The sequence below is a fragment of the Lissotriton helveticus genome, chromosome 9 (assembly GCF_964261635.1).
Source record: "Lissotriton helveticus chromosome 9, aLisHel1.1, whole genome shotgun sequence".
Lineage (NCBI taxonomy): Eukaryota > Metazoa > Chordata > Amphibia > Caudata > Salamandridae > Lissotriton > Lissotriton helveticus.
Genome location: NC_136070.1, coordinates 751,683,024 through 751,706,699, shown reverse-complemented (window position 1 = coordinate 751,706,699; position 23,676 = coordinate 751,683,024). Strand labels below are relative to the sequence as shown.

The 23,676-nt window shown below is 45.1% G+C and overlaps 1 protein-coding gene across 1 annotated transcript in view; it reads right to left on the bottom strand.

Moving 5' to 3' along the window:
- The window catches only part of POLR1G (RNA polymerase I subunit G), a 104,964-nt gene that overhangs the window by 70,590 nt on the left and 10,698 nt on the right, over positions 1–23,676 (bottom strand). Inside the window, exon 2 of the mRNA XM_078660885.1 lies at positions 19,444–19,585. Coding sequence (XP_078517011.1) covers positions 19,444–19,585 — 142 coding nt within the window. The remainder of the gene's footprint in view (positions 1–19,443; positions 19,586–23,676) is intronic.

Below are 23,676 nucleotides of genomic sequence, written 5' to 3'. Positions count from 1 at the left end.
ATTACATCATTCATGACATGGTCAGTGACATCACTGATGACATCTCAAATGACATCACTGATGACATCACTGATGACATCACTGATGACATCATATAGTGTCTGTGTTTTTGTAAAGTTTAAATATGTTTTACATATTGAAGAATGAGTGGATGTATGGAAGACCGAGTGTGTGTGTGTGGCTGGCTGGGAGGTGTGTGACTGTGCATATCAATGTGTACTTGTATCAGTGATTGTATAAGAGAGCAAGTATGTGTTAGTATATGTGTGAAAAAGTATGGTGTTCTGTGTTTAACTGTATAGATGAGGAAATGGAAGTGTGATTGATTCTTTACAGGACTGACTAGGTGTGTGAGTAACTCCATGGATGAGTGGCAGTGTGTGAGTGTCTGCATAGGTGTATGAGTGCATATGATAGTGTTGTAATAATGAGTGACTGTATGTATGAGTGATTGTATGGGTGAATGAGTGAATGTGTGTGTAGACGTAGGAATCAGTGAGTGCGTATGTAGTAACTGGTATTGGTGTGTCATGATGTCATCAGTGATGTCATCAGTGATGTCATCAGTGATGTCACTGACCATGTCATGAATGATGTAATATGTGACATCAGCAGCAGTGGATTGCGGGTGCGCGATATATAGTTAGTGCAACTAACTATATATGGAATTTCAATGGTTTTGTGCGAGTAAAATAAGGTTTTTTAAATGCTAAGCCCCAACTATATATGGTCTATAACCTATGGTTTTTTCAGTGAATTTTCAAGGTGTTTTTAAATGCTAATTCCTAACTATATATGGTCTCTAACCTATGGTTTTTTCAGTGAATTTCAATGGTTTTTTAATAGCAAATATCATAAGCTGTCGAATGTCAAGTACGTGGTAAGTAAAAACATTTTCGTGTTTATGCACACTGATCTGCTTTGAATGCTGCCCCCCCTCCCCCTCATTTCTATTAGGAGTACTCTCTCTTTGCAGATAGTGAAGGGTAGTTAACGCAGGCCTTTGCCCCCGTTGTAATCCGTCGTGCCTGCTTCTCTCTCCATTTGATTGATTGTTATCCAAGCATTTACTGTTTTAGAATTGGTTCTCTTTGGTTCATTCTCTATTTACAAACAAGCACAGAGTCGCAATACTCTGTTTAGTCTTTGCAGATAGCGAAAAATCGTGTAAAAAAACAAAAGGAATCGAGCAAAATCAGTAGGCCACTAATGGGATCTCTTTTTGACCTCGCTAAAATAGAAACATTAGGAACAACCCCTCATGACAAACACGAAACTATTGAGATGAACTGAACTCCACACCATGATGGCTGCAATACAGCTCGGCTCCGCCACCCACCCCGCCCAAAATAACGATAAACTCTATGCAAATATTACAAATATATACAACACACCAGCAAAGTAACAGGGTAAAACATTTTATTAAACAACTATTTACATAACTATTTTATACTTTTTGTTGCCCGATCCGGCTAGCTCAATCGATCGAGCATGAAACTCATGCACTCTGATGGTTCAAAGTTTTGAGGAGTGCTTGTAACACTGTCTGAAGCCTATTTGCACTTGCTTCAGCTTCACTATTCTCAAAGTAAAGTGGGGACTGTTTGAGGACGTGACTGCATTTGTGAACAATGTAATGCGGTGCCACCCTGAACCACTTGACGGAGGCCCCCGAGGGACGGTGTGATGGCGCGGACTCGGAGGGGGCGCTTGGCTCCGGCTCCCTCCCCAAGTCGTGTTCTCCTGGTGTAGCCTGAGATCGCCCCCGACATAGGTGGCCGGCTCCCGGGATCAAGCGGAACTTTTTGCCTTTTGGTAACTCTTCCATTCTTGACCTTGTCCCACAATCCGTTTCACCTAAAGACACGCTGTAGTGGGGCGCCCCTTTACCATTTCAGTTGCCATTCCGCCCGCTTTTGCTACACTGTGCCTCTTCCCCTATTCAGCTGTTTACCGCCCGCTCTTTCGACTACAGCGTCTCGCTCACCATGTAGTTGAGTTCCTCCCGCTCTTGCGGTGCAGCGATAGCCGGCTGCCACAGTACTCTCAAAATGGCGGCCAGCTCTTCAGATTTGGGCGTGGTCCACTAAAATTGCCCTGCGACACCTTGGAACTCGGACGCTTGTCTGCTAGAGATTGGGCTCCATTCTCGAAAGCGTCCCCTCAGCCTTGAAGATTTTACAAAAGTCTTGGGGGCCCCCGACTCCCGCAGGCTTCTGGTGGAGAGCGGCTAGCATTATTGCTCGTCGAATGGCCACGACGGAGCTACGAAATGGTGGTGCTCTCATGCTAACGCCAGCTTCAGTCTGAAACATCCAGAAACACTGTAGACTACCAATTCGATCAGTTCCGGTAGCGCCCCAACGTGACCCGGTAAAGAAGAACTAGCCCTCCCCTCTTTGACTGATGGTTCTTGTTGCCTGTCCCTTCTGTTGTCATTTAACAGAACTATTTAGCCTGCTGAAAGGGGTTGTGTTCCGACCGCTGGTTGGTGGAGACATTTTGACTATATTCTAGACCTGCGTTGTCGCGTAATGCGTCATATGACGCGCCGCGTTAGCGCATCCGGAAGTGATCCGGGGCGCGACGCGCAGCGCGTAACGTAAGCATAACAGGTCATATGACTTGTTAATAAAACTTTTCATTGGTTCATTTTACTTTTCTTATTCTAATGATGCTTTCGAACATTATTTTTTCTTAAATATATGTTATAATGTTCCAGGCTAATGTACTTTCCCGGAAAATTTACAACTGTCCTGCAAGTAAAATATATTCCTTTTTCGAGAAAAAGGGCGTTTCTTCGTCCCATGACGGAGCCGTTGAGCAAAAGAGGGTCGGCCTGCTGTCTTAGTCGCCGATACGCCTGAATATCAGATTCTTATCGATCACTTTATGTTGCAGGAGTAGAAAACACAACAGCCCTTGACCATTTATCTTTACTGCGTATTATACCTTTTACCCTTCATGTAATTGGACTGCTTTATTTCACTTGCCTTTTACTGATTCGAAAACAGTGACTATTAAAAACTTTACCAATGTATATACTACTACCATGTTTTCTTTTAAAAACCTTTATTGTGAAAATGTCATTATACAAATACGGGCCTATAACCACGTGGGCCGGCCACGGAGCAAACTGTAATCGTATATGATGAGTAGACATTTACACTGTAGAGGAACGTAACGGGCGGGCCATTAGGTTGCAAGAACTAAAGTGTCTAACAGTTGCGGAATCGGTGGACGTACATTTTATAATTAAAATACGACAGGGCCAGTTACAATAAAATTATCTAGATATACATTTGCGGGCAAGTACCATGGGTGACGTTAATTCGAACTTTCAACAGTACAGTAATCAATAACACATCAGAACTTAATATCAATAGGGATATCGAAATATTCAATCTATTCTCGTCCCCGCCCGCCATGTGCTTCAAAACTGCATACGTATCTCGTGATATCAAGGTTGTGCAACCAGTACACAACAAGGAGTTACGAGTCCCATTTATTCCGGCGCCATTTTGGGCGAGGACGGGCAGGTCCAGGATATAGTCAAAATGTCTCTACCAACCATCGACTATGATGATGTTCATATGCTGTATTTATTAGAGTAACACTCATCTGTCCACATGAAATTAATTTGCCACAATCTAAACATGTCATTTTAATCTTTCCAAAGTTCTTCTAAATATTTGGGACCGTTTCCCTTGCCTCTGATGCTGTCAGTGCCACTTCTTTGATGAATGTACTGGCAGGTCGGGGGTTCTCCTCCAAATCTCTCTTTTATGCAGCACTATAATTAATTGGTGCCACCTCTCCATATGACGATGCATGGTATAGTTACCATAACTATATATTTTTTCGGTTCCTCTGGAGAGTATATCGTGGCAGATGAAGCGTGTAACGTACCGGGCATTTACCTTTTTTTGCATGTAGAGGAAAGGAAAAAAAATTCGAGCGTCCGAGTTCTAAGGTGTCCCAGGGCCATTTTAGTGGACCAGGCCCAAATCCAAAGAACATGCCGCCATTTTGAGAGTCCTCTTGCAGCCGCCTGTCGCTGTAGCATCAAGAGCGGCCGAAACTCAGCTGAATGGCAACTGAAACGGTAAAGGGGCGCCCCACTACAGCAGACGAGCCTCCACCTAGGAAGGCCCGTTCACGCCGCCTCCCCCCCCCCCCTTCGGGCACCCCACGCCGTTATTCGGAGCAGGATTGCAGGATGGCCACACCAGTACGGCAACTTGCTAGACACCACCTCGGTGCCTACCGAATCTCAGCGCCTTGTGGTGTCTTCTATTCAGAAAACATTGTTGTGCTGCCTTCGACCTATTCGCCGCAAGTGCGCACGCAACTCAGCTGCATAGCTTGCTAGACACCACCTCGGTGCTAACCGAATCTCAGCGCCTTGTGGTGTCTTCTATTCCAAAAATATTGTTGCGCTGCCTTTGGCCCCATTCGCACATCGGTCCGCTACTGCCGCCATCTCACAGGCCAACGGGGCGCCCCACGCTGACTTTCAGCATTGTAGGATGGCCACACCAGTGCGACAACTTACTAGACACCACCTCGGTGCCATCCGGATCTTGGCATCTCAGCGCCTTGTGGTGTCTTCTATTCAGAAAATATTGTTGCGCTGCCTTTGGCCCCATTCGCACATCGGTCCGCTACTGCCGCCATCTCACAGGCCAACGGGGCGCCCCACGCCGACTTTCAGCATTGTAGGATGGCCACACCAGTGGGACAACTTGCTGGACACCACCTCGGTGCCATCCGGATCTTGGCGCGTTGTGCTGCCTTCGGCCTATTCGCACATCGGTCCGCTACTGACGCGAACTCACAGGCCAACGGGGCGCCCCACGCCGACTTTCAGCATTGTAGGATGGCCACACCAGTGCGACAACTTGCTGGACACCACCTCGGTGCCATCCGGATCTTGGCGCGTTGTACTGCCTTCGGCCTATTCGCACATCGGTCCGCTACTGACGCCGCCTCACGTGCCAACGGATTTTCTACGCTTTTTATACCCTATGTCGCATAACAGGTCATGTGACTTGTTTATAAAACTTTTCATTGGTTAATTTTACTTTTGGTTTCCTAATGATGGAAGGCTTGATCATATGACCTAAAAATAACACTTTTCATTGGATGAAAACTATTTTTTTTTCCCAAACGATGAAAGCCCCACCTTGTTTCTGGATGTTTCAGACTGAAGCTGGCGTCAGCATGAAAGCACCACCATCTCGTGGCTCCGTCGTGGTCATTCCGCGAGCAATCATGGCAGCCGCTCCCCACCGGAAGCCTACAGGAGTCGGAGGCCCCCAAGACTTTTGTAGAATCCTCAAGGCGGAGGGGACGCTTTCGAGAATGGGGTCCAAGACCTAGCAGACAAGCGTCCGATTTCCAAGGTGTCCCAGGGCCATTTCAGTGGACCAGGCCCAAAAAGGAAAGAGCCTGCCGCCATTTTGAGAGTCCTGTGACAGCCGCCTATCGCTGCACCGCAAGAGTGGGCGCAACTCAGCTGAATTGCGGATTTTGACACAGTGGACCAAAAGCGGACGGAATGGCAACTGAAACGGTAAAGGGGCGCCCCACTACAGCAGACGAGGCTCCACCTGGGGAGGCCCGTTCACGCCGCCTCCCCCCCCCGCCCCCCCCGGGGCGCCCCACGCCGTTATTCGGAGGGCGGCAACTTACTGGACATCACCTTGGTGCCATCGTTCTGCTGCCTTGGAACTATTCGCACAACAGACCGCTACTGATGACCCACCCCCCGCGACGCCCCACGCCGGATACCGAAATCAGTGCGGCACCCAGGCAACATCACCTGGGTGCCGTCCAGAAATCTGGACGTTATGCTGCCTTGGGACTAACCGACCGCTACTTCCTTCTTTTTCCCTAAAAATGTTTTTACTGTTTTTGTTTTGTTGTATATATTTATAAGTTATTAAAGTTTTATAATCCTACTACTTTGTTGGAGTGCTATATATTTTTAATGTGACACATAATTGTAAAAACTTTGATGTACAAAGAGTCATCCCTGGAATCTTCCGCTTCAGGCTCGGTCCCCTCCCCAATCACAATACAGGATGGTTTTCAGATAGTAGGAACGCGTGTGGTGCGACGGATCTCATCGGGTGTGGGCCTTGATCTACTATAACTCCTTTGAAGAGGGGTAATTCTTTACAGCTGGGGCCATAAACTACATCTGCAGGGCTAGCTGATAGCCTGGGACCGGCCTGGACAATCGGACACAGAGGAAGAGGAGTGTCAGAGGGTGCGGTAGTGAATAGGGCGAAAGGGAGGTGTCGGGCGGGCACAGGGTGTGATTCTCAGGGAAGAGCAGCGCAGATGGGGGGAGGTTTATTGCCCATGCATAAGACAGAGCGGGGGTGACCAGTGCCTGGGGGAGATGCTTGCGAGGGTGGGGAGCCATTCTAAGGATCGACAGCGTGCAGAGAGTGGGTCTGGTCAAGTCATCTAAAATGGCTGCCGTGCACGACAAAAGTGTGGCATTTGAAAAAAGGCAAGATGGCGCAGACAATGTTTTTCAACACTTCCTGATTTCCTTCGAATCGAACGTTAACAGACGTTGGGGCATATTACCAAAGTTAAGCGATATTTACCCTAACGATGCTTAGCAACGAATTTTTTACCGCTAAGCATCGTCAGAAATTATCGCAGATAAACCTTGCTATTATCAAGGTTTATCGCAAATGCGATAAAAAACGGCCGCAATGCATTAATATCGCTGAAAAGTCAGCGATATTCATGCATTACCGAGCTAATGCTCTTAGCCATGTTATCCACCTCCCATTGGATAACATGGCTAAGAACTGCTCAGGGCAGGTGTTACTTTTTGGAGATATTCGCGCTTAGCGCGAATATCTCCAAAAGTTGGTAATAGGAGATAGCGATGTTAGCGACTGTTTCCAGTCGCTAACATCTTGGCATGCCCACTTTGCATGTCATTAGTGATAAATATCACTGACATGCAAAGTGGGGCCCAAGATAGTCGCTATCTCCTACTAGCGGTCGCTAACTGGTGTTAGCGACAGCTAGGTAATACGGAGATAAATTTTATCTCCGCTTTCTTGGCTTTTAAAGCCAAAAAAGCGGAGATAAACCCCCTTGATAATATGCCCCGTTATCTCTCCCACACTACCGGTCCCCCTGGGCTTAAACGCCGAGATGGTAGGGACTGCATCCCGTGAAGATAGGCCGAGACGTCACTCAGCAGAAAAAAAAGTTAAAAAAAAGTCTATAAACATACAATAAGTTAAAAGTCAATCATTCTTCATTCCTTGTAGAACGCTCCCCAGTCCGCTTCCCGTTACGCTAACCGGGCGCACCCCACCAAAAAAACGATTTTTTTTTGCCCGCGTAGCCCTTTTAAAGCCTCCACATCAAACCTATGGGGTCAGGGAGTATCTACTATGCACCCTTATGGTCATTTGCCCCTTCGCTTTGGCCTCCTCTTGTCTCTCGATCCTACCGAGAGACAAGATGGCGGCCGCTACGGACTGTTTGGAATGTTTACAGACGCCGGAGAACCAATCAGCTTCGCTTCACAAAGCTCCGTAACGCGAAAAGTACGCGAACTGGAGCGCTGCCCGTTCCGCTGTTACAGATATATATCTTTTTTTGAACGTTAATTTCTCAAAATCCACTGGAGCACATATATTGAGACCTAGCAAAGGCACATCGGGCTATGAGTCCCTACAATTTTGCCAAGTTTCGTGCAAATCCATTCAGCCGTTCGATTATTATTATTATTTTTTTTTTTTGCCCCGCGGGGCCCTTTTAAAACCTCCACATCAAACCTAGGGGGTCAGGGAGGATCTACTATGCCCCCTTATGGTCATTTGCCCCTTCGCTTTGGCCTCCTCTTGTCTCTCGATCCTACCGAGAGACAAGATGGCGGCCGCTACGGACTGTTTGGAATGTTTACAGACGCCGGAGAACCAATCAGCTTCGCTTCACAAAGCTCCGTAACGCGAAAAGTACGCGAACTGGAGCGCTGCCCGTTCCGCTGTTACAGATATATATCTTTTTTTGAACGTTAATTTCTCAAAATCCACTGGAGCACATATATTGAGACCTAGCAAAGGCACATCGGGCTATGAGTCCCTACAATTTTGCCAAGTTTCGTGCAAATCCATTCAGCCGTTCGATTATTATTATTATTTTTTTTTTTTGCCCCGCGGGGCCCTTTTAAAACCTCCACATCAAACCTAGGGGGTCAGGGAGGATCTACTATGCCCCCTTATGGTCATTTGCCCCATCGCTTTGGCCTCCTCTTGTCTCTCGATCCTACCGAGAGACAAGATGGCGGCCGCTACGGACTGTTTGGAATGTTTACAGATGCCGGAGAACCAATCAGCTTCGCTTCACAAAGCTCCATAATACGAAAAGTACGCGAACTGGAGCGCTGCCCGGTCCGCTGTTACAGATATATATCTTTTTTTTAACGTTAATTTCTCAAAATCCACTGGAGCACATATATTGAGACCTAGCAAAGGCACATCGGGCTACCAGTCCCTACAATTTTGCCAAGTTTCGTGCAAATCCATTCAGCCGTTCGGGCTAAAAGTGAGGCCAACCGCCCTATGGAAAACTCAATGTTAAAAACACGTTTTGGGACCCCCCTTTTTTCTCGGCCCCACCTTGACGAAACCCCCCCAAATTTTCAGGGGCTACTCAGAAACAAAATGTTCCATTTTCCTGAAAATTTCAGCCAATTCCGTCCACAAACGCCAAAGTTATTAGACATAGAATTTTCAAAAATCCCATAGAGAAAAAATCCTAACTATATATACCTACTGGCGACCGCCAGTAGGTAATATATATATATATATATATACATATACATACACATATACATACATACATACATACACACACACACACACATACATATACCAAGGATAATCCTGCACGGCGCAGGCTTTCTCCAGGCTCTAAGTACGGACACAAACCCAGGTTCAGTGCAAAAAAAGTGATTTATTAGGCTTCGGTGCTCCCAGTCATCAAGATATATATATATATATATATATATATATATATATATATATATATATCTCTATCAACGCTCCAAAATTCTCCCCCAAAGTTCTTTCGATGAGAAGAAATACAGCACTCACTGGATCTTCAGCATAAACGGATTTTAATCTCAAGACAGACGCGTTTCGGGAAGCGTCCCTTCCTCGGTGTCTAAAAGAACGCGCTGCGCGGCACCATTTTTAAGAACCTGTATTGCGCGATAGACATAAATGAGGGACTATGCTGCATATGTTAACATGAGAGCCATCTTTGAAGCTGTCTTTGCGCACAATGCCAGCATGTTATTCTCGAAACTGCATTAGTTTTACACTTAATTTACATGTGTATATTATAATCTTGCCGTGGATCGGCATTTGCAATCCCCTACGGGGATCGCACCCCCTCTTATTTACAATGTGTCATCACGCAAAATTATTTTGCTATCGGTTTCGTCTACCCATATCCAAATGTCCACATTAATGAGGGCTAAACGTTTCCTGCTATTGGTTAAGTTTACAAAATTATGATCTAAATTCATTTTTCGGTCTGCTTACGTAATTGAAAACATATCAAATACTACATTTTTCAATCTAAGCCGTGGATCGGCTATTGCAGCCTGAATATGGCTGCCCCCACCCTCACTCCATTTCAGTGAACATATAAGGCAAACAGCGATCCCAATAGTCAACTTCCGGCTCTATTATACAGGTGAATTAGATCAAAACACCACCTCTCTCCCCATCTCTCTACTTGACATTTCAATAATCAAAATTACCAACTTTACAGTACCTAGAAAATCACATACATGGCGATAGGATACCAAGTTCAAGGAACGATCAACAGTATTTGCAATTAGCCAGCCACATATCAGATAACAAAAATTCATATAAATCTACGGTCTTTACATGATGAATTTCTATTCAAATTTGATATATCTTCAGCCCAAATGAGCTGACATTTCTTCTCCGATATTCAAACCCCCTGGCGCCATTGTTTCTAGGTCCACTATGTAGCGCGACTCTAGTCTCCTTAGTTTTTGTAGTTTATTACCTCCCCTCATATTGTCTGGCACATAATCTAAGCAGAAATATTGAAGAAGGCTCCTATCACTATTATGCTTAATAGCAAAATGTCGTGCGACAGGGTAGGAGAAGTCTTTATTTACAATAGCTCTCATGTGTTCAAGGATTCTAAGCTTGACTGGGTTAATGGTGCTTACGATATATTTCAAATTGCATGGACAACGTAGACAATATACGGCATGACTAGTGTGGCAGGACATAAACTTATTAATCCTCCTAACTCCTCTGCAACCTTTAACCTCATATGTTAGGGGGCGTTTGCTGGAGGCACAAGCTTTGCACCGCCCGCACGGGAAGAAACCTTTTGCATCTTTAAAAGTCCTAGTCTTCTTCACCAATGGGTCAAGATGGCTATTGACTAGTTGGTCTCGTAATGATCTTGCCTTTTTAAAGGTTATAAGGGGAGCGACGGGAATATCTGGACCAATGAGGTTATCTGTCTTCAAGACATTCCAGTGTTTCTTTAGAATGGCCCTCAGTCTGTTCGTGGAGTAAGGGGTAATTAATCTGAATTTGCCCCCATCCCAATAGATCGATTTTTCTTGACAAAGAGCGACCATCTGGATTGTTTTCGTACTCGTTTCAATGCTTCTTGCAGGAGATTATCTTTATATCCTCTTTCAAGGAATCTCCCCACACTTTCATTGTCAGCCTTTTCAAAGTCACTGTCAAGCGAACAATTGCGACTCAGTCTCTAAAACTCCCCATAGAGAATGCTATTAATCAACCTACATTGGTGACTACTGGACGCATGCAAGACACTATTTCCTGCGGTTACATTCCGGTAAAGTGAAGTTTTTAGTTTACCTCCACTGACCTCAACTTTCAGATCTAAGTAGTTGACTATTTCTTTGCTCGCCTGACCAGTGAACCGTAGGTTACAGTTGTTAGTGTCGAGCAACTAAAGGGGGAAAGCAGAAACGCTACTTGGGGCCAAGCAGACCTACCTTGCCACACCTGCCAGTCTTGCTCCTGGGTCCCTGACGCTGTGTGTTCTCCCCCGCCGCCGTTGCTTCCATCATCGTACGGCCGCTGTGGGGGGAGACTACAGCTCCCAGCGTGCACAGCGACCAGCACCGCCCACTTCCTGCCTCAGAGCGCCCGGAGGCACTTAAACACCAGCAGCTTCCTCCGCGTCGCGGGACGCGCGCGGGCAGCACCGGGAGAAGCCCGGGACAAGGGCGGGACAGTCTGTGGCAGTCCGGGGCAGGACGAGGCTGGGCTGGGCCCCAGACCCTGGTTTTCTGCGGACTAGACATTCCCCAATACTGTGAGACTATTTGCATTATGTATTAACGTATTTTGTATTATCACATCTATATCTCCAGTTATCGCAGTCTTTATTTGTGTGAGTTATTCTAGAACATTGTCCAAACTTAGATCTGCTAAAACCTCCTTAGTGCCTACAACGATGGATAACTACTTGGTTAAAGTCGTAAATAAAATTAACAAAGACCGGCGCCTCTCATTAACCCGGGTAAGTCCTCCGGCTTCACCCACAAGCCCGTCTGCCTCCACAGTAGCTCCTGTTTTAGATCATAGCTGTATTGAAGGTTGTCAAACATTAATTAATAATGAAATATCTGGTTCTCCAGTGCGAAGCCTTGCAGTGCTGGACGACCCTCTGGATATGCTACAACAACCTTCGCTGGCACCCTCGCCGGCACTTTCCCCAGCCCCTTCCCCTGCATCTTCCCCGGTACGCAGAGTAGTAAGAGCCTGTAGAAAGCTACCGACTAAGCGGGGGGGGCAACAGGAAAACTAAAATAGTTGGTTCACCATCCAAAAGTTCCGAGGGAGTTACGGAGATCCCAAATAGGGTTGAGTTGACAAATCTGACCCCGGATCAATTTGACTTACTGGCCAGTATTATCGAAACTAAACTGGATCTTATGATTAAACCTCTAGTGGCCAAATTAGATCAGGTCTCTAAGGAAGTAATTAGATTGGGTGGCCTCCTGAACTCGCACATTGCCATGGCCAAAACAAATAAGGTTATAAAAGTGGGCGCTAATGGAAATAAAGAGGAAACTGTACCTTCCAATGGGGGAATCAGGGCAATCCAAACAGCTCCAGCTATTCAACCACCTCCAGTGAGTGTAAGCAATCATCTGACCACAGTAGTGGAGAACAAGGAGGGGTGGAATGAAGTAAGGAGAAGACGTCCTGTTAATCTCCCCCCAGATTGCGCTCCTTACGTGGTTGTGCTAACCAATGTACCTGTGGTGGATTCCCATCTTACTGAGTCTCGGCAAGAAACCCATGACTCCCTGAAAAATAAAGCAGTATCATGGTTGAACAAAAATTTTGGGTTCCCAGTTGCCTTTTCAAATGATATATTATCTACCCAAAGAGTTAGCTGGATAGGTAACTCTAGAAAGAATAGCAGGGGGGACTGTATTATTGTTAATTTTGAGCACCCGCAGCATGTTGCCACAGTTCTGCTTAGAGCGGCTTCTTTACCAATTGCCGATAATACTGTAAGCGCACGTCCTCTTGGTTTCTTCTACAGCCACCTTAGTAATATACCACACACTTGTATTAATCAGTCCACGGCTTTTTCATCTCTATCTAGGCCTGGCTTTGCTACCCAATTGCAAAACAGAACTCAAACTTTAAATAGCGTGGATCCACAATGTAGGATCCCCAGGCCTAATAGAATTCCCGATCATGTCTTGCCATTGTCCAATCGATATACCCCTTTATCAACAATGGAGGAAAATGACTGACTAATACAAAATTCGAGGACTGAAGCACAGCTTTCGCACAATACTTGTAGGATTATGACTTGGAACATTGCTGGCATCAAGGCCAAATCAGGAAATAAAACCTGGGTCAACTCATTAAAAACTTTTGATATCATAGCCTTCCAAGAGACTTGGGACCCGATAAACAGCTTCTCCTTGGATGGTTATAGACATTTCTGTATTCCAGCAATTAATAGTGTGGAGGGTAGAGCCAAGGGAGGCCTACTTAGCTTATTTAAACTTGATCTAAAGGGTACGTTAATCCAGTGTAATTCAGGATGTCAAAACTGCTTAATTGTTGAATTATCCCCCCCTGACACTTCCAAAATTTTATTAATTCATTTTTATAATTTTTGTGCAGGTGAGAGCACTAAACTTAAACTGGATTTACTGGAGAAATTTTTGTCAGTATACAGCACTACCGTAAATGCCTTTGAAATAATATTTATGGGGGACTTTAACATCCATCCCTGCAACCAACCGTGTGCCATTACAGAAGAAGAGGGCTCCCCATATTCTTTACCCATACATCTTGAACACTCAAAACGGGGGGAGGCCCTTGAAAATTTTTTGGCGACATGGTATCTTTATGAGTCAGGTTGCGGGGAATGTGGTTTAAGAACCCCCACATTTAAAGGAACAGACGATGGTACAATCATTGATTATATTTTCATGTCTTCTTTTATTTTGTCCAAGGTTTTATGGTATAAGACTGAGGTCTCGGTTTTTAGTGACCACAATCCAGTTTTAATAGAGATGGTGTCTGCGGATCTGTTGACCTTCAAAACTGTGACACACAAGGGGGGCTCAAATGTGATTGTTAAAGATAAGGGTCGTAGGCTAAAATGGTCAAAAATAGTCCCCGAAACCTTCCTGCAGGAAGTACTGCACAGGGTTGAGGATGATGTGGCCATATGCCTAGAGAAGCAAGCTCAAAGTAGACATGTGGTCACTGCTTTAGATAATATCTGCAGACAAATCAACCATACTTTGCTCGCAGGAACTAGCCAGACTAGTCACTACGACAAGAGATGGTTTAATAAAAAATGCTCAAGGGCGCATGCAGTTCTACTTAAAGCTTTGAAGGCCACCCCGAAAGATAGAGCACTAACAGCGAGCTCAAGGACTGCTTACAAAAAAGCTATTCAGGACAGGAAAATAGAGTTAAAAGAAGAGGCTTGGACACAATTACTTGCTCCTGAGGTTTTAAAAAACAGCGGGCAGTTTTGGAAAAATATAAATCAACCGCTGTTCTCGGATGACGAGAACTCGCCTCGAGTCCAACATCCCAGACGAGGGCTGGATAGCGCATTTTGGGAAAATATACTCTACCCCAAATTCTGAGAATCACACGATTACTGTGCTCCCAGAACTGAGAGTTCCCTCATGATCTTTGAGACCATAGAAGTGGAAAGAGCAATTGAACAGACCCTAAAAAATAAGGCACCAGGCCCTGACGGGGTTCCTGCAGATATATTCAAATGCGCACCAACATTTTGGGCCAAGATCTTGTGTAGTGTTTTTAATGCTCTGAACCAAAATAATATACCGGTGTCATGGAAGAAATCCATCATCATCCCAGTTTTTAAAAAGGGAGATAGGCAGGACCCCACCTGTTACAGGCCTATCTCCCTAATAGATTCATCGGTTAAAATCCTGGGTCGGGTTATTCTGCATAAAATAAAGGACTGGCTAGACGATAGAGGGGTACTGTCGAATGTACAATATGGCTTTAGATCCAAAAGGAGCACATTAGACCAATGCCTTAATTTACAATTATTAATCGATAAATACACTAAGGCTAAGGAGGGGTCGATGTACCTGGGATTCATGGACCTCTCCTCGGCTTTTGATCTTGTAAATCGGACAAAGTTATGGCAAATCCTCCTTAATATGGGATTTGATCAGGCCTTGGTCAACCTTCTGGCGGACTTACACTCTGGCCTATTGGCCTCGGTTTGGGTCACTGCTGAGGGGCGCTGCTCTAGTCATTTTAACTCAGAGAGGGGGGTCAGGCAAGGATGTATCCTGGCCCCTCTTCTTTTTACGGTATATATTAACGCCTTGGAGCCGGCGTTAAAGAAGGCAACTCTTGACACACAGCGTATAGGGGAACTTGGTATTCCAGTTCTCCGCTACGCGGATGACGCTGTCCTTCTTTCACGGACGGGAGTTGGATTACAACGGCTGCTAGACGCCTTTGGGAACTTCTTGAGGTCTTTGGATCTTAAACTTAATGCGAAAAAGTCACAAGTGATGATCATGGTGAGGAGTTCCAGGAAGAAACTAGTTAACACCTTTTTTTGCCGTGAGGAAGAACTTTCTAGAGTGTCAATATTTCCTTACCTGGGGATTACCTTTGATGAGAGAGGGAGTTGGGGCCCGCAACTCAAAAATAGAAATATTGCCTTCGCAAGAACAACCTCTGCACTTCAGGGCTTCACAAAACAAGCATTGGAAATGCAATAGGTCTCGCAGCATTAGAGTTAGTGCTTTTAGAATTGTTTATGGGTTTTTTTTTTAAATCTTTAGCATTTTTGTTTCCTGTAGGCAATGCTAAAGAATTACAAAGAAAAAAAGCCATAAACAAATCTAAAAGCTCTAACTCAAACGCAGGAACATTAACTAATTCTCCCACAGTCACAGTATACAGAAAGCCTGTGCGGTTTCCTTTTAGTATAATGACTCCACCTTCTGAGTTGTTTTCTGTGAGTAATGTTGAGAGGTCCCCTCTGAGGTCGTTACGGATAATAACGGCAGCTTTCGGCCCTGCGTGTTGCCTTCCCTGGACACTTAAGTAGCTGGCTAGGAGATTGTTGGTAACCGAGCAAATGAAAGGCGTTTGTGCACAGCCCTGGGAGTTGTCACAAACACACCTCTCCTCCCCCCAGCCTACCTCTCCCGACACCACACCCCCTCACACCACCGTGTTGATATGCAGGTAGAGGAGAGAAGCACTGAAGTGAAGCTTTCCAAACTGGGCAAACTGGTTTTGACGGTCCCGGGACAGTGTCAGAGTGGGTAAAAGAGGAACAAGATGTGGCGTGGTGCAGCCTTGCTTCTGCAAGATTAAAAGAAGTCGCACAGGCAATGACTCGTAACGTTTTTGTCACGAAATGAACTAAACAAAATAGAAAATACATCTCAGTCGCTAGATTTAAAACACGGACTTCATGCAAGTATTTATTTATTTGATCGTTTTTTATAGCGCAAACTTGACGGGTATCAGAGCGCTTTATAAATTTGCAGAGAGCAGCACAGTGATAGAAACAAAGTCATATATGAAGAAGAAAAATACAGGATATAGCACTTAGCACCCATAGAAGAGAGGGTGCGATTTACAATGTTCAAGAGCAGAGGGGATAACTCAATAAAAGCCAAAAAACGTGTGTCTGGTCACAGAAAGCAAGCTAGACGCAGCTGGGACATCGGACTGCCGAAAGGCTTATTTTTTGTTGGGACTGTAGCTCCAGCAAGAGACTTACAATGACAGTCAAATGGTCGGGTTAGGCCCCTAATAAAGTGCCGTGGCCAGGGGAGGGGTTGAAGCAGCGCGAGGGGGCAGGGATGCGAGGAGGAAGTCCTGGGAGGGGGGAGCCCGGGCGGGGCCGCATCTCTACCAAGTTAGCCGAGGGGACTGGTGGGGGTGGAGAAGGGGGTTGCTGAGGCCAGAGTACGGAGAGCGATGCGGGGGTGATAGTTTGTTTGTTGGTTTTGGTAGCGCGGACTTTGCAGTGGGTTGGCGGGGCGCGTCTCGATGGGAGCATTAAGGATGCGTGAGGAGAAAATTATAGGTGAAGGAAGGCAACGTTGAGTTGCGTGAATGAATAGTGACAATGGTGAGCAGCAAAAATACATGAAGTAGCAATCGGTACATTATAGGAGGAAAAGTGATATGTGTGCAGGTTTCAGAAGCGTACAAAGTGCAGGTAGAGGTACAATACTGCAATAAATGGCAGACACTTCAGAACAAAAATAGTGTAAATGAAATGGGCACCGCAATAAATTAAAACTAGTCAGTCACAACACGGGTAAAGTGTGGGCTGTAGTATTTCGCAACAGATTCGGGGAATGGAATTCACGGAACGTGTCACACAAAGATGCGCGATTATAGTAGGCTGGGTTGTGACTCGTACGAGTGGTATTGTACAGGGTCTGCGTTCACTCGAACAGAAAGAACGCTGCGGTCTTAAAGGTCTGATGCCTCGTGGTAGAGGAACAGTGGGGTCTCCTCTCACTTAGTGAGGTCTTGAATGTGTTTTAAAGTGGGCGGCAGAGCTCTTTAAGACTACCAATTTTCGCAGAAATCTTGCAATCTCATAGTCCTGTTTCACCCGTTTCAGACGTCGAGAGTGTGAACATGTTTAGAAATAAGCCTCCGCGCTGAAAGTAGAAACAAGGTCACAGCAAGATTAAGGGATTTGTCCAAAATCACGGGATGTTCAGCCAACGCTAGGACTCAGCTAGCGGCAGGCAGGCAGGGGAGGAGGGGGGAGGAGAGTAGGGGAGGCACGGCCTAGCGGCCGTGCAATCAAGTAGTGAGGGGGCGGAGCTGGGGGAGGCTGTGGAAGAGAGTAGGCAAGGCGACACGGCGGGAGGGGGCGGAGCGGGTAAACAAAGACGGACATGCACGCGCCCGTGACTTTTAAGGTCAATGCGCATGCGCATAAGCTTAATGCGCATGCGCATTGACCTTAAAAGTCACGGGCACTGCAAGGAATCGCCACGATTCCTTGCAGTGTGGATAAAGAGTGGATAACTCGCAATACTCTCGCCTTGCTCGATGCGCATGCGCATCGACAGGCGAGACCTAAAAACTGGGGGCAAGGCCTATAGAAGCAATAATGAAGATTTATAAAGCTAAGTGCATTGCAGTTGCCACATATGGTAGCTCAATATGGGGCTACAGTTCCCCAGATTGTCTACAGGTGACTGAAAATACATTTATGAGATCTGTCCTAACAGTGCCACAGTCCACTCCCTCATATACCATCCATTCCGAGCTGGGGGCAGGATTTATTTCTGACATGATAAAAATGGCTCCATTAATATGCTGGATGAAGACCTGGTTGAACCAGGAAATCTCCTTGAACCATATCATCATGAAATATTGTCTTCTACTAGAAAATGTCAGTAAGATCCGGTGGTTGACATACATTAAGAACAGTTTCTATAAACTAGGGAGACCGGAGCTCTTCTCCGCACCAGAGTCAATAACACCTAAGGATATTACACAAATTAAGGGTGTTATGTCGCATATGTTGGCACTGGAGAGAGAGGACCTAGAACTTAAAAAACCCACTGTAAGGGCTAACCTCATTGTAGCTAACCCACCAGGACCTGAACTTTACCTTTACATGGTGAATCGTCCATATCCCAGGTTCCTTTTAACCCGTTTTCGTTTTAACCTGATCCATCTGAATTTAGGCTATTTCCCAAATTGGAGTACCCCGGAAAACGCTATGCCTTGTAGCTGCGACAACTTTTCCACTCAGAACACAATGCACTTTTTGATGTTCTGTGGACATTACACGGAATTAAGGATGACATTTCTGGTTCCGATACTTAAAGAGGCAGGATTCCTGCAAGTTAAGCCTGCTCTGTTGTATCTACAATTATTAAATAGCCATCGTATCATTTTTCATGTTGCTAGTTTTTTAGTGGGTGCTGCTCGGATCAGGAAAAGGATTAACTGTACTTATATGAACTTGGATCTTGTAAATTTAATTGATGCTAGTTTACCCTGTAAAATTGACAGTGAGGGTAACGAAACTGGTTGTTGGGATTTTAGCTGATTTTATGTGATCATGAGATTTTATGAAATTTTATGAAATCCTTTTGAAAACTTTTAAATGGCTATATACTTTGTACTCTATTTTTGTAAATAACATATTTTGTACTGTACCGTTGTCTTTTTATGATATCGATTTATCGAAATAAAGTATTCTGACTGACTGACTGTGTTTACCTTCTCACATTTGCAGCACTTAAATGTCAGACTATGCCTCCTGACAAACTGCTGCTGGTTTCTTTTTAATAAGGGGGGCTGTTTACAAACTCCTTTCACTTTGCAGTCAGAGAAAGAGAAGTAAAGTGAATCATGTGACAATCGTTCTTGGATACAGAGAGTTTGAAAGGAAAGGATGCAGGATGTCCTTTTGTAGCACAACAACATGTAATTATTTATAAATGAACAGTACACATTCAGCAGTTTATAAAGAAAAAACATGTTTTTTTAAATTCTGAAAAGTGATAGAAAAAGATTTTAATAAGCTCAAAACAAATCAATACACCTTATTTGTTGAAACCCAAACGATAAATCACTGAAACCCGATTCCCACACAATCATTTGTGTGCTAGTTTTTCTGTAAAACTGCATGTCTGTACAGGATACTTTTGTTGCATAACCCGCCTCATGTCCATTAAAGCTAGATGAGTCGCAAACGTTTGTCATACTAAAAAGTAGGTCGAAGCTCTGATATAGAGCTATTCCTCCCACAACACTGGTTTTAACATTTCAGCCATGATGCAGGTGTTGTACCTCGTCAGCTACAAAAGTCACAGAGGTCACTTACCTTGCAGGTTTGAAATCCAATGGTGCTTTGATCAGCCAAAGTTCAGTATTAGAGCTATTAACTTTGTCTTTTGTGAAAGATGGTGCTGATGTGAAGGGGCAGAGGATAAAGTCCGGCGGGCAAGCAAACATTCTTGCATTTCCTTAAAGAAAAAAAAAAAGTATGAATGCAACTGGAACAAACTTCCATTCCATCCAACAGGTCCAACTCACCCCAGCATGGCAACTTCTTCCTATGTCAAAGTGACTTAAACGTGATGAGTCATGTAGCAATAAGGTTGCTGATCAATTATTTCGCTTTACATTGATTTATGGCACATTAAGCATAGGTGAGAAGTCATCCTCTGAGGAAGTACTAACTAAGAGGAGTATAGGTGGCCAACTGAATAGATTACATTTAAAGAGCACATCGTGTTAAGCATTTCTAAGAACTAAATCCGTGTGGTTTATTTTAAAGTGAATTATCGAGAAAACTTGCGAGTTTCAACTTTTTGAAAATCTCTGGCATGCCTCCGCTCTGCACCACAAGTGAGAAGTCTCCACAGCATGGATGATAGTAGCATACCTAAATGACAGATCTGGCCACAATAGAGGCTTCCACCTTTGAAAAGAGAAAGTAAATTCACAGAGTATGCCCTAGTCACTACAAGCATTTGCAATGCAATAGGTCTCGCATTCTCGCGAGTCAGGGTACGATTCCACAACTCCCCACACGGTGTGAGGTGGAAATAGCGACCGTGGAATTCCGATACCTCGCAATTTACATAACTCCAGATCCCCAGACTTTTTACAACCACAACCTGGCCGTCCCCCTGGTGAGACTGCGTTGTGACGTTGCACATTGGAGGTCGCTTCCCCGCTCCTTACTGGGATGTGCTGCCCTTTTTAAGATGTTGGCGCTTCCCCGGTTTTTATATATCCTTCAAAATTTTCCACATAAGGTCCCTGATTCCTATTTTGGGTGTACAGAGAGTGAGGTCAGAACGTTGCTATGGGATGGGAGAGCGCCCCTTATAGCTTTACATACATGAACTAAGGGTTGGTACGATGGAGGTATCGCACTCCCCGATATGCGATTATATTATTGGGCCTCACAACTAATAGTGGTGAATCACTGGATATATATTGTTCACCGATGGACCAGGCGTACTTGCTGTATAAGTATCAAATGGGCAGAGAGGGCTACCTTGGCTACCTTGGAGCCCTCTACTCTAAAGTTCAGAAAGATCATTATCTGGGACCCACAGCCCATACCGTGGAGATCTGGCGCCAAGCTAATCGACGCTTGGGATGGTTGAATAAACTGACCCAAGCCACTCCGCTATGGTCCACTCAGCAACTAGGATCCTATGTCACCAACACGGTTTTGATAGATGGGACTGATAAGTATCTCAAATATAAGCCACTTAGTGAGAAAGGGGAAAATATTACCATTTGCGGAATTAGGGGAACACGATCACGTAGCTCAGGGTGAGATTTTCCGAAACCTATAGATCCGTCATGCCCTAAAAGCAGCACTCCCAGATCTAACGGATATACCGGAGTCCTCTCCCCTAGAGGCTCGATTGCTCTCTGGACCACTGTCAAGTAAAGCCGTATCGCTGACATACAAGAAACTATGTAACATGTCTGATCCGTTTCAGACTCTTCGAGAACGGTGGCAAGCGGATATCGGGCAAATTGAAGACGATGATTGGCAGCCAGCGCTAATGTCCCCAAGAGAAGGGGCTATTCCTCTGAGGCTCCATTTGATTAAGTTAAAAGTCCTACATAGAACCTATCTCACCAGGGTCACATTAGCAAAAATAGGGAACAGACAGATACAGTGCGTCTCTGCCGATGCCAGCAAGAGGCAACCTTCTACCATATTATATGGGAATGTCCATGTATACAAATCCAATGGGAGAAAGCCACATATAGAGGGCACTAGGGAAGGAGATTGCCATAACACCACACTTAGGGCTCCTTAATATATGGGGGGCTACAGACCTTACGGAGGTGGAACAACAAATGACCACACTGGGTTATACGCTAGTGAAAAGAGCAATTGCAATGAAGTGGAGGGTGGGAGAAGAGTCATCGTTGAAACACTGGAATTAGATAAATGTAGGATAGCAGAAAAAGAAGTGTACAGGTCCAGAGGATGTCCTAAGAAATGGGGCAAATGGAACATGTACCAAGGGGAACTGTGTACCTCACCTACCACAGACATGGAAATGAGAAAGAATAACGGAAATAATGCAAGGGTTAATGGCCGAGTTAAGTGATGACCGATTCCTTGAAATATATCAATGTTATAACGGTGTTGTCATATATGCAATCAAAATCTTTGTGATTTACATGGAGGAGCAGGAGCTTGGAAGCTGGAGCAAGCGGCAACGGAACCTGTAGCGAGGCAGTCCGAGATAACCAGCAGGTGAGGAGGTGTGCGCCGAAGTAGCTACGGGCAAAGAAAAGTCCGATATCTGCGTGCAAAGCAAAGCAGTGGCGAAAAGCGGCAAAACAATAATTAGTGCAATTTTACCATGTCGGCGGCAGCAGTTAAGAACCGCGAACATGCAGCGGCAGGAATGTTCTCTGACGAGGCAGTGCAGCCAAGAGCGAAAGAGACAGTTACCGGCACAGATACCATCGCCGGAGGAACAGGAATAAAAGAGAAATACAAAGCGCTTGAAAAACTAATGCGCAGGGAAACGGCTAAATGGTGGGAGGCCAAATCATTACGTGGCTATTTGGATGTTAACCGCATACCTCGGGGGCTTAGGATAATGATAGCCCCTAATTACGACACACCCAATCCCCGCCTAATGGCCGAATGGGCAGAATATAATCTAGATAACTCCAGGAGGTTGGTGGAGATTTTAGTGAAGCATGCGGAGAGTGACCGCGAAGAAATTTTGCCCAATATTGATATGCTGCACAGAGAGATAGAGGCGCTAAGTGATCCACAAGGAGTCAAAGATAAGTATGAAGAGGAAATGGAACAACGCTTGCAAAAAGAGGAAGACAACATCAAAGTGCGAAAAACGTACAAATTTAGACGGGACAAAGAGGATTACGAAAACGGAAGGATTTTTACCTTCAAGGAAATATGATGTGGTGAGGAAGAACGCAGGAAAGGTGTTCAATCAACCCACTGTGGCAGCACAACAGTCGGCGAGCTCTGTACCCGAGACCTCTTCAGTCTCAGGGTCGAGTGTGTACACGGAAAGTGGTTCAGAGGATAGCGAGGAAAGTAGCAACGCCATAAAACCAACAATGGGGGAAGAGCTGGAATATATACGGCAAAGCAGGCGGGAGACCCTACGCTCAGCAACAATAGTGCAACCGGCAAAAAACGGCGCACGAGGAGCAGGCGGGAGAGGAGGGCCGCCCAGAGGAAACGTGACAGTACGAGGAGGTTGGAACCGGGGTTTGTGGAAAAAGAAAAACAAAAATCAGAGTCAATGAGGGGCGGAGGAGACAATATGGCGGAAGTCAGAACAAATTCAAACACCATCATAAATTTGTCTGAAATAGCCCTCACAGTGGCGGAGAAGCAACTATTGTCACTGGGTTTGTCTTTCTGCCCGGAATCCAACTTCCAATACACAAGAACTAGAGCCGACATCTTTCTGTTTATTCGCAAATTAAAGCTCCAGAAATTTCACAAGTTGCAATCGAGGGGCAAATTGAAAAACACAACCTACGTGGGTACAGGAAATAAGAACACCAATCTAGTGTCAAGTGACTTTGAAACCCTAGCTGCGGCTCAAAGCATCATCAATACATCCAGCATGGTACCCAACAATACCGCATCTCAGGACAGTGAGATTTCCTTAACACCATTTCCAGTATTGACCACACAGGAGGTAAGAAGCCTGGGCAATACCAAACCGGAAACACCCTTTAAGATTAAATCTAAGTTTGTGCCAATCATGATAAAGGATTCGATAGATGTTTTTTATGAAATTGTAGTGGCACAAGTGAAAAAACTGAACAGGAGAATCCAAGCAACAAAAAGACATCGTTCTAATGAAGAAATCAAGTATGGTCTATTGGTTGACAAATTGAAAAAGGAAAATAAGGAATTCGGACAAAGGAGGGAATATTGTGTTGTGGCCCCTCTCTGAATATCTTATTGAAGCAAACAAACATCTAGGGGATACTCAATGTTATGTCAACAGCACACCACTCAATTACAAGCGCATGCAGGATGACCCATGTACCAAATGACTGGCATGAAAGAGCTTGG